Source organism: Capra hircus, chromosome 19, assembly GCF_001704415.2.
Source record: "Capra hircus breed San Clemente chromosome 19, ASM170441v1, whole genome shotgun sequence".
NCBI lineage: Eukaryota > Metazoa > Chordata > Mammalia > Artiodactyla > Bovidae > Capra > Capra hircus.
In genome coordinates this window covers 46,591,040-46,603,090 of record NC_030826.1, presented here as the reverse complement: position 1 = coordinate 46,603,090, position 12,051 = coordinate 46,591,040, and the positions used below count along the sequence as shown (strand labels likewise).

General features: G+C 36.9%; 1 protein-coding gene across 4 annotated transcripts in view; it reads right to left on the bottom strand.

The window, feature by feature from the left end:
- Positions 1 to 12,051, bottom strand: part of TLK2 (tousled like kinase 2) — a 123,103-nt gene that overhangs the window by 46,999 nt on the left and 64,053 nt on the right. For all 4 annotated transcript variants that reach the window (XM_018065313.1, XM_018065314.1, XM_018065311.1 and 1 more), the window contains 3 exons: positions 5,794 to 5,889; positions 4,392 to 4,484; positions 791 to 901 (listed from right to left, as the gene is read on the bottom strand). In XM_018065313.1, coding sequence (XP_017920802.1) covers positions 791 to 901; positions 4,392 to 4,484; positions 5,794 to 5,889 — 300 coding nt within the window. The remainder of the gene's footprint in view (positions 1 to 790; positions 902 to 4,391; positions 4,485 to 5,793; positions 5,890 to 12,051) is intronic.

The following is a 12,051-nucleotide window of genomic DNA, read 5'->3' as shown; positions in this document are numbered from 1 at the left end:
ACTGTAAGATAAATAAGTACTAGAGATATGTTTTACAAATTTTAATACATTATTTATGATATATAATAAACAATTAATTATAATAATTATAATAAATATTATTAAAGGCAAATTGCAACTAATCAGTTACTATTAATATAATAAAGGAGGCATCAGCCAATTAAATAATCATATACAAGTAATTGCCAACTAGTTTTTTAAAATACAAAACACTTAATTATCACATTATTATATAAATAAATTATTCTAAATACCATTTCTGAAATGGACATAAAACTATTGCTAAATGTCTGTATTAGTAATAGGATGTGCTGTACGCTCAGTCACTCGGTCGTGTCTGCCTCTTTGCAGCCCCAGACTATTGCCCACCAGGCTCCTCTGCCCATGGAATTTTGCAGGCAAGAATACTGAAGTAGGTTGCCATTTCCTATTCCAGGGGATCTTCCCGATCCAGGGATCAAACTTCTTGAGTCTTCTGCATTGGCATTTGGCAGGTGGGGTCTTTAACACTATGGCTACCCCAGTAGCCCTTTCCTAAACCCAAAAGCCCTTTGTTGGTTTTTTGTTCTTCTTTCCAAAGAAGCGACATGCATTTACATAAATGTTTCTTACCAAAGAAGCTAGGCACACCCATGCCCACATAAGACAGAGAACTAAAGCTGTGGTCAGTCCTTTCCTACTTTGAAATACTTTCATTTCAGGTAAAAAGTTAGAAGAAGGTAGAAGTCACAACAATGGCACACCCTAAGCATCCTGGGATACAGAGTTGAGGCCATTACTAATCACTTACCTTTTCTATAAGGAGTTTCTTGCTCATTGTCACACATCGATTTAATCGTTCTTTGTATTTCTCTAACATCTTTTGCTGTTCATCAATCTGCCGTCTCAAATCACAGTTGGCCTTCAGTGGAAAAAATTTCCTTAAATTAGCTCCAAGGAAGACAGATTAACACAAAAGCAGTTTCTAGGGAGTCTGAAAAGCATTTCTTTTGTTAAATTATAAGCAAAATTGAGATTTAAAGAGGTAAGAGTAACTATGTCTTTAAAAAAAGAAGGTAAACACTTTGTTCCTTGATTTTCTTTTAATAAACATCATTTATTAAAGATGAATTCTGTTACTTAGGATGTTTTTCTACTGGTCATACTTTACTCCTCCCCAAAGCCAGTTACAGATAAATCCGGTACCCCACACATGCTAATACTGTCACAAAATAAAAGAAAAAAATCTATCATGAACGAGATGTTTAGAATTCATATAAATAGCACTTTTAAGCATTTATAGATTAAATACTTACAAAGGGTGAATAAGCACTACCAAAAAAACAACATATAATGTTCTTTACGTTCAATTGTTGCTCTTCTGTTCTTCCTTCCAAAGAAGAAACATGGATTTACATAAATGTTTCTTACCAGAGAAGCCAGGCACACCCATGCCCACATAAGATAGAACTAACAAACAAGCTGAATAAAAGGTCTTGGTTCAAGAAAACCAGAATGTAAACACACAGTTGATTTAGCTGTGGTCAGAAGGGTGGGCTAAATACTTTGAAAGATTCAAGACTCCTACAATAACAGAGAAGCAAAGAACCACTAACCCCAGGTCAATTTTGACTTGCAACTCCTGAGTTTACTCTTGTGTTAAACAAAAGATATCTACTCTTTTGGCAAATAAATGATACTATAGCACACTCAATTTTTGAGACTTCGAAGCTTCATTTTAATGTGACCACTGTGCAACAGTTTCCATCTCCAAGTATCTGCTTTCCTCATAATTTCTTCCTATTAGTTCTTCTAAGAGAGCTCATGGGTTCTATGGACCACATTACCAAAGGCCAAGTACAAGGACATTTGGTTAAATATGACTAATTCATACTTAAAAAACCTGCAAGCCAAAGATCATGTAATACGTATATATGAAGTTCAATCTACTTTTGGAAGGTGCTGCTGCTGCTAAGTCGCTTCAGTCATGTCCGACTCTGTGCGACCCTATTAACATCCATTAAAATCTATAATCAAATTTATGGAATCAACAGTCTCTGGCAGTTTATTTTAAATCGTAAGAACTCTAAATTTTTTGTGGTTTCCAACACTAATGATTTTGTGTTCAGGTTTAAAATAGCACCTGACTAGCAGCTCCTGATGTAGCCTTACCCAAACATCTAACTAAAATGGAAAAACTCAATCAATGGTCCATGCCTGTCTGAAAGGAGATGTAAAGAGTAGTGGTTATTCCCCTGTCCCTCTGAATCAGAAACACAAGCTCTCATCAATTTGAAAAAATGGCATCTCTCCTTTGTGTCTTCTTTTTTGACATAACCATTCCATTGGCACTGTTCTAGATCCAAAGAAAGACTACAATCTTCAGAAAACAAAGGATAAGAAAGTTGGGAGTGGTAAAGAGGACATACTGCTTCCTGGGAAATAAAACCGTATTTTTAAAACTCCCAAAAGAATCCTAAGTTAGGGTCAGTTTTTCACCTACTCCATCTTCTCAATCTTAAGAAAATTAGATGATGAAGGAAGAAGACAAGTCCATGATCCTTTTTTAGCTCAGCAGAGCTACCCTGGCCAAAAATCTTAGTTTTTTGGTTTAGATTAGACAACTAGACTAGGATTTCTATAAACACACAATATCTAATTATAAACCTTGGCAATTCAACGAGCACCCAAGTGAAAAGAAGAGACGTTAAGAGCAACACCAAGCAAGCATACATGCTAACAATGAAAGATGGAAAATAGGTACTGAGTTTAAACATGGCTCTTCTCACTGAAGGATGGAGAAGAGCAAACTAAGAAACAAAACCACCAGGCCTAAGGGAAAATGTTTCTGAATAGAAAAGGGAACATCAGCTTGAGAATAATGAAAACATTGGAGATTAAAATGTTAGCCAATTTTATTTACAAATTGGTAGCGTTTATGTATAGATGCATTTATGTACATGCTACAGGGACTTCGCTGGCAGTCCAACAGTTAAGACTTCATGCCTCCACTACATGGGAATCCCTGACTGGGGAACTGCGATCCTGTATGCTGGGTGATGTGGCCAAAAAATAAAAATAGATAATTTCTTAAAAAAAATTTTTATATGCTATAAATAGATAGAAAATTACTATAGTAAATATACCAAATGTTTTAATCGCAGTTAATGGAATTAAGAGTGTCATTTTATTTTTTTTTTAGTATTTTTACTATTCTCTTAATTTATTATAAAGAGTATGTATTGCTTTTTACAATAAGAAAACAATAAACCTTAAAATAGTTTTAAAAGGGTGAGTCAATATGCCAAACTGTATATTAAAAAATTATTTCAGAAAATATCATGGTATTACTGTATAGCACAAGGAACTCTACTCAATATTCTGCAATAATCTATATGAGAAAAGAATCTGAAAAAGAATGAATATATGTACAACTGAATTACTTTGCTATACATCTGAAACATAACAATGTAAATCAATCATACTCCAATAAAATTAAAATTTTTAAAAAAATCATTGTATATTTTCTAGAGGTATATTTTTAACTCCATATAGCTACTTTTAAAGTTTCTATTGTGAGCACAAAACACTTTAGATGAATAGGTTATAAAAGATATAAAATGAAAAACCAGGACTGAAAAGTACTTGTGAAATAGTTTTTAAAATTCAAATACACATATATGTGGAATCTAGAAAAATGGTAGAGATTAACCTATTTCCAGAGCAGGAATAGAGACACAGACGTGGAGAACGGATATATGGACGGCAGGTGGGGTGTGGGGGGTGAGGAGGAGAATGGGAGGGTGAGACAAATTGGGAGACTGGGATGGACACATGTATACTGCCACGTGTAAAACAGACTGCTAATGGGAAGCTGCTGTAAAGCACAGGAAGCTCAGCTCTGTATTCTGTGATGACCAAGAGGGGTGGGATGGGGGTGGGGGGAGGTCCAAGAGGGAAGGGATATATGTATGCATACAGCTGACTCACTTCACTGTACAGCAGAAACTAATACAATATAGCAATTACATTCCAATTTTAAAAAATCAATAAAATTAAAAAAAATTCAAAGACATTAAAAAAAAATTTTCCCTGAAATGTGAAAACAACACTCTATATACATATTCTCACAGCTTCAATTCTCCACAGATATAGTCCTCTCGTATATATTTAAATACTAAAGTTCTACAATTAAGATGTCCAATGTAAAGATACTGTTTGGAATATAGTTTGATCCTCGTTACCTACTCAGCTTCCCTCAGATCAAAGGAAAATATCCAAATGTCTACATTTTAACTTTATTATTTGGTTACAGTAATTATCTCTATGATATGCATGTAATTCACATATATAAATACAGATAAATCAATCAGTGCTTGTTATAAAATCTCGTATGACATTTTCATACTTACTCTTAATAAATCATCTATTCTTCCTTCCTTCTTCTCTAAGTCAGAATTCTTACTGTTTTCTAGTGCAGATATTTTTTCTATTGTGAGGTCAGACTACAGAGATAAGCAGAAAACAAACTTAGGATTAATCTCAAAATATTACATGTCATCACATTTTTCTCATTACTTTTCTGAAAAAAAGCACTTGACGACACAACTAGCCTGGAATCACATGGCTCAAGAAATTAAATCTGCCTTTCTCGTCTCATTCTTTAAGCATGACGTTCTGCTATACTTGCCCTTCAAAAATACATTAACTCTGGAATAAAATATATGAATTCTCAAAATACTGTGCACTGAACAGTAAAGAAACATACTCTCTAGAAACGAAACTAACTTTGAACAGAAAAGGTCATCAGAGGAGAAAGGACCCAAATCTCTAAAGAACAAACATGCCACCTAGTGGAAACAGAGCGACCAGAAGAAGAGAGATGAATGCTCAACTACCTATGTCTATTCAACTACTCATAAATTTAACTCAAATAAGATTAAAATCTGCTCCTGAGGGCTGTTTAGCGCTTGTGACTTAAGAAATTCTCCTAGATTGCCAGGCATCCTGTCTTGAAGGCAACAAGGTACCAACAGGAGCTCAACACAACAAAACGGAGGGTATATCCATTACCCTTTTCACAGATATTATCTTTGAATATTCACAACATTCCCTAAATTAAGGAGTTTCTGAAGACTGTTTAAGGAAGAATTATGTTGGTGTGCCACATGTTAAAGAAGTTTAAAACAAGGGTTTACTGTGTATCACACGGAACTATATTCAATAGTTTGTAATAAAGCATAATGGAAAAAGAATCAGAAAAAAAAGAATACAGACACATACATATATATACATGTATAACCAATCACTTTGCTATGCATGTGAAATTAACACAATATTCTAAATCAACTATATTTCAATAAAAAAGATTCACTGCCGCCTACCGTAAGTACTGTGCCAACAAGTGTTTTATAGACACTAAGATGATGATAATCAACCACATTTTATAGATAATTTGAACTGAAGAAAAATGAGGCCCCAAAAGATAAAGCATAAGTTGTAGAGTCAGAACCTGAATTGCGGTCCTAAGTTCTCCAAAACAAGTGCTTTTTTCCTTAACACCATACTGCAATATAATCATTTCTGTCTATAATCTTTCTGAATACATCAGAAAGGCAAAGAAACACCTCAAAAAGTTAAAAGCACCTTCCAAAAGACTTGAAATATTCATAATGCAAGTTCTGAATACAACACACACAAAAATGAGATGAAGTCAGAGAAATAAGGGAGAGAGAAGACCCAGATTTTACACATAGTGTTGGCATTCACTCCGAAGCAGTTCTCTCCCTCCCTGTTTATCAACCGCTGACCTACCTGGGTCTGCCTGTGCTGGATGGAGATCTGTTTCTGGGAGCTGCAGGAATGCTCTGTGTTGCCCGATCCTGTAGATGAGGGACTGTTTTGCTGAGCCTGGAATAAAGGTGTACCACCAATCACAAGAAGTCTTCCATCTCTCTCCATGAACATTTGTACGGATGCGAACAATTACATAAAACAAATACTTTCTGATGAATGCCAAGACTCAGGGCCATGGAGCCAAGATGAAAAGCATACACAATTCAAATGAAAAGTAAGGGCTTGACATGGTGGCTTAGACCATTTTACCGTAAATAGTTTAAAACACCAAATGCTTACAAATGAATTTTTACAATATGGAAATTAAGTATGTAAATGTCCTTTTCAAGGTACAACTGATGCTTGAAAAACACATGGGTTAAGGGCGCTGACCACCCACCCTCCTCCCCCAACCAGGCAGTCAAAAATCCACAGGTAACGTTACAGGTGGCCCTCTGGATCCACAGTTCTGAATCTGATTAAACCAGTCTCAAATGATGTAACACATAGTATGGACTATTAAAAAAATTCCACATCAAAGTGGACCTGAGCAGTCAGTCCAAACCCACATGTGTTAAGAGTCAAATGTAAACGTGCTTTCGCAGGACAGGCTGGTGAAGCACTCAAGCACAAGGGACGCTCATGACTCCAAGCAGAGAGGACTGGAAACTTCTATCCAGAAGAGCATCCAAGACCCTCAAACTTCATCCAGAAACACACAGTGGGCCAAAAATTCTGGCCGATTTACAATATTGTCACTTGTTTACTGTGACATTTTACACATAAATAATGGGGCATTCTAAGGCACTTTCAAATTTAGAAGGTTTGGGACTTAATATAATTCAACTGTTAAAGAGCATGCAATCATTATACAGACGGTCACCAACTTAACAATGGTTCCACTTAAGTTTTCAACTCTATGATGGTGCGAAAGCAATACGTTCAGTAGAAATGGTGCTTCAAATTTTGAGTTTTGACCTTTTCCTGGGTTAGTAACATGTGACACAGTACTCTCTCATGATGCCAGGCAGCAGCAGCAGGCCACAGCTCCCAGCCAGCCACAGAGTCATGAAGGTAAACAACCAGATACACTGACAGCCACACACCCAGACAACCATATTGATTTTTACTTTCAGTATTCAACAAATTACATGAGATTCACCACTATATTATAAAATAGACTCTGTGTTAGGTGACTGCAGGCTAATGTACATGTTCTGAGCAAATTTAAGGTAAGCAAGGCTGAGCTATGATATATTCGGTAGGTGAGGTATATTAAATCTATTTTGATTTACGAATGATATTTTCAACTCATGACCTGTTTATCAGGACCTAATCCCATCATAAGTCAAGGAAGACCTTTACTCCAGAGTCCTTTTAAAAACAAAATTGCACTCAACATAGTACAACCTATTATAATACATAATTAGACATAATTACAAAATACTGGATATTCTGGGGATTATGGGCTAATGGAAATATCATCTCTTCAGAGAATATAGTGTTTCGACATAATGTAAGTTTCATCTGGTACTTCCTAAACATTTAATTATTTCTTTATTCGTTAAATTTAAAACAATGTATAATCATCTCCTATTGAGCAATTACTGCCATGATCACCAGTAGTCCTCCAGTTCAGTCGCTCAGTCATGTCCGACTCGTTGTGACCCCATGAACCGCAGCACGCCAGACCTCCCTGTCCTTCACCATCTCCCAGTGTTTACCCAAATTCATGTCCATTGAGTCGGTGATGCCATCCAACCATCTCATCCTCTGTCGTCCCCTTCTCCTCCCGCCCTCAATCTTTACCTGCATCACGGTCTTTTCAAATGAGTCAACACTTCGAATCAGGTGGCCAAAGTATTTGAGTTGCAGCTTCAACATCAGTCCTTTCAATGAACACCCAAGACTGATTCCTTTAAGATGGATTGGCTGGATCTCCTTGCACTCCAAGGGACTCTCAAGAGTCTTCTCCAACACCACAGTTCAAAAGCATCAATTCTTCGGTGCTCAGCTTTCTTTATAGTCCAACTCTCACAACCATACATGACTACTGGAAAAACCATACCCTTGACTAGACGGACCTTTGTTGGTAAAGTAATGTCTCTGCTTTTTAATATGCTTTCTAGGTTGGTCGTAACTTTCCTCCCAAGGAGTAAGCGTCTTTCAATTTCATGACTTCAGTCATCATCTGCAGTGATTTTGGAACCCAAAAAAGAAAGTCTGACACTGTTTCCACTGTTTCCCCATCTATTTCCCAAGAAGTGATGGGACCGGATGCCATGATCTTCATTTTCTGAATGTTGAGCTTTAAGCCAACTTTTTCACTCTCCTCTTTCACTTTCATCAAGAGGTTTTTTAGTTCCTCTTCACTTTCTGCCATAAAGGTGGTGTCATCTGCATATCTGAGGTTATTGATATTTCTCCTGGCAATCTTGATTCCAGCTTGTGTTTCTTCCAGTCCAGTGTTTCTCATGATGTACTCTGCATATAAGTTAAATAAGCAGGGTGACAATATACAGCCTTGACGTACTCCTTTTCCTACTTGGAACCTGTCTGTTATCCCATGTCCAGTTCTAACTGTTGCTTCCTGACCTGCATACAGATTTCTCAAAAGGCAGGTTAGGTGGTCTGGTATTCCATCTCTTATAGAATTTTCCACAGTTTATTGTGATCCACAAAGTCAAAGGCTTTGGCATAGTCAATAAAACAGAACAGATATTTTTCTAGAACTCTCTTGCTTTTTTGATGATCTGGCAGATATTGGCAATTTGATCCTTGGTTCCTCTGCCTTTTCTAAAACCAGCTTGAACATCTGTGAGTTCATAGTTCGTGTATTGTTGAAGCCTGGCTTGGAGAATTTTGAGCATTACTTTACTAGCATGTGAGATGAGTGCACTTGTGTGGTAGTCTGAGCATTCTTTGGCATTGCCTTTCTTTGGGACTGGAATGAAAACTGACCTTTTCCAGTCCTACGGTCACTGCTGAGTTTTCCAAATTTGCTGACATATTGAGTACAGCACTTTCACAGCATCATCTTTCAGGATTTGAGAGAGCTCCTCTGGAATTCCATCACCTCCACTAGCTTTGTTCATAGTGATGCTTCCTAAGGCCCACCTGACTTTGCATTCCAGGATGTCTGGCTCTAGGTGAGTGATCACACCATCATGATTATCTGGGTCGTGAAGATCTTTTTTGTACAGTTCTTCTGTGTATTCTTGCCACCTCTTCTTAATATCTTCTGCTTCTGTTAGGTCCATATCATTTCTGCCCTTTATCGAGCCCATCTTCGCATGAAATGTTCCCTTGGTAAATCTAATTTTCTTGAAGAGATCTCTAGTCTTTCCCATTCTATTGTTTTCCTCAGTTTCTTTGCATTGATCACTGAGGAAGGCTTTCTCTCTCTGTGCTATTCTTTGGAACTCTGCATTCAAATGGGTATATCTTTCCTTTTCTCCTTTGCTTTTTGCATCTCTTGTTTTCACAGCTATTTGTAAGGCCTCCTTATACAGCCATTTTGCTGTTTGCATTTCTTTGTCTTGGGGATGGTCTTGATCTCTGCCTCCTGTACAAGGCCATGAACATTGTCCATATGTACAATGTCCATAGTTCTTCAAGCACTCTGTCTAATCTCTTAAATCTATTTCTCACTTCCACTGTATAATCGTAAGGGATTTGATTTAGGTCATACCTGAATGGTCTAGTGGTTTTTTCTACTTTCTTCAATTTAAGTCTGAATTTTCCAAAAAGGAGCTCATGATCTGAGCCACAGCCAGCTCCTGGTCTTGTTTTTGCTGACTGTATAGAGCTTCTCCATCTTCAGCTGCAAAGAATATAATCAATCTGACTCCAGTATTGACCACCTGGGGATGTCCATGTGTAGAATCTTCTCTTATGTTGTTGGAAGAGGGTGTTTGCTATGACCAGTGCGTTCTCTTGGCAAAACTCTATTAGCCTTTGCCCTGCTTCATTCTGTACTCCAAGGTCAAATATGCCTGTACTCCAGGTGTTTCTTAACTTCCTACTTTTGCATTCCAGTCCCCTATAATGAAAAGGACATCTTTTTTGGGTGTTAGTTCTAAAAGGTCTTGTAGGTCTTCATAGAACCATTCAACTTCAGCTTCTTCAGCATTACTGGTCAGGGCACAGACTTGGATTACCGTACAAAACCGTATAAGGAGGTGCTGCTATTTCCATTTATAGATAAAGAAAATGCAAATCTGAGATATTAAGCACCTATGTGGGGTCACAGAACTAGTCAGTGGGGGAATAAGAATTGAGGGCTCTTTGCATCCACAGTAACCAATCTCTATGAGCACAGTACACTGACTGTCTCACGTCAGCCATTATGGGTACTGCTGTGAACAGGCCACAAGCAAGCTGAGCACTTCATACACTCAACTAAACTGAAAGCTCACAACAGTCTTGTAAGGTAGGTGATAATATCATCTCCGTTTTTATCTATTCATTCATCAAGTACTCACCGAAACATCCTCATCTAAGTATCATGTTAGGTGCTCAGGACACAATGGCCAAGAAAAACAGAAACAAAACCTAAAGGCCCAATCATCACTCTGCCTTATGAAACTCATAAACCAAGAAAAGGTGTATTAAGCACTGAATAAATACTTGTTGACAGAAACTGTTAAACAATCATATAATACAAAACTGCAATTAAGGATATGTGCTATAAGCATACACAACAAGGTACCTAACCTAACTTAATGAATTGAGGGTGAATTCCTTGATAAAATAATATCAGAGTTAAAATTTGAAGGAAATAAGCAGTCAAAGAGAAGAGACGATAGGGTCATTCCAGGTTCTCACATTCCATACAAGAACCCAAGGAGAAGAGAGAATTGTTGTGGGGATCAAAAAGTAAAAAATGAGGAGTCAGTCTCAAAGACATAAAACAATGTACACAGCCTATACATCAGAGCAGTGATTACAGCCAGGTTTAGGAAGGTCTAAATAACTGATATTGTTCCCCACTCTTCCTGCAATGTGGCAAACCTAACCTCGTCCTATTGATGAAGGGTTAGGACTGTAAAACTCACATACTATACTGCATTGTGATATAACCATTATCTCCTTCAGTTATCATTAGATTGCTTTTAAAATCCTATCCTTTTAAAATCTATCTCTAAATATTACTGAGCTGCTTTTATAATAAACACCAACAAGAATCACATGACAGGCTAAAAGTCTCTTTCTGTAAACTTCTAGATTTGGGGATATGGGTTTTTTATTTTTTTTAATGCTTTTTCCTTTTTTAACATGTGCTCATTTCTAAGTTTTCTTTCAGCAAACAAAGGGTGCTAGAATGTTATTCAAGGAGATGTTTCCAAATTAAAGCTCTCTGTAAAATGTACATATAAATAACCCATGATAAGAAGTAAAACTGCAGAAAGTTAACTGAGTCAGTGGGACAGAAGTAAGCAAATCCTCATGAAAATGAAAATAATACTTACAAAAGATAGGAGAACTACAAAAATATAAGGACCTACTGTGACAAGTCAATCCATGAAAATACTCTAATTCTTATCATTCATTTGGTATTAATTATGAACCTCTGTGCCTGGTCCTGTGTTAAACACTAGAAATGCAACACTGGACAAAAAAGAGAGCTTAGTCTCCTGAGTCCACAATTACAGGATCATGTTCTCAAGAAATGAGAAGCTGATGGCCTTGCTAAGCAGACCACTGTAGTTGTAAATTTAGTCCAACCCTTACTCGGCAAAACATCCTTCCCAGACTTCCGTGTTCTTCGTTCCAATTAGAGAAGTAGTATTGGCTTCTAATTCATAATTACAGGCTAGATTTCCCAAAGTCGTACTGATTCTTGGAAGATTTTCTTTCTAAATGAAACCCTAATAGCATTAAGAAACAAAGGAGAATTAAGAATCAGAAATTTTTAAAAACTTTAAATTTTAAGAAACATTCAAAAGCATTTGGGATCAGACTGATAGAGAAAGTAAAATAAATTCACAGCTGAAAACACCAGCAGTAAAACAGGCTGGTTCTTTTCAAGAGAACTCCTCCAAAGCCCCACACTGAGATTTACCTTTACCAGGAGTGACCCATGGAACAATTATCAGACATTTAAAACCTATATAGTCCAACAAGGTCCCCTCTTGATCTCTCCCTTGCATAGTGAGAGCCATGGATACTACTGCTTCTGAACCAAGGGTAAAACACAAGAATTGGTCTCTTAAATTAAAAAAACAAACATGTAAA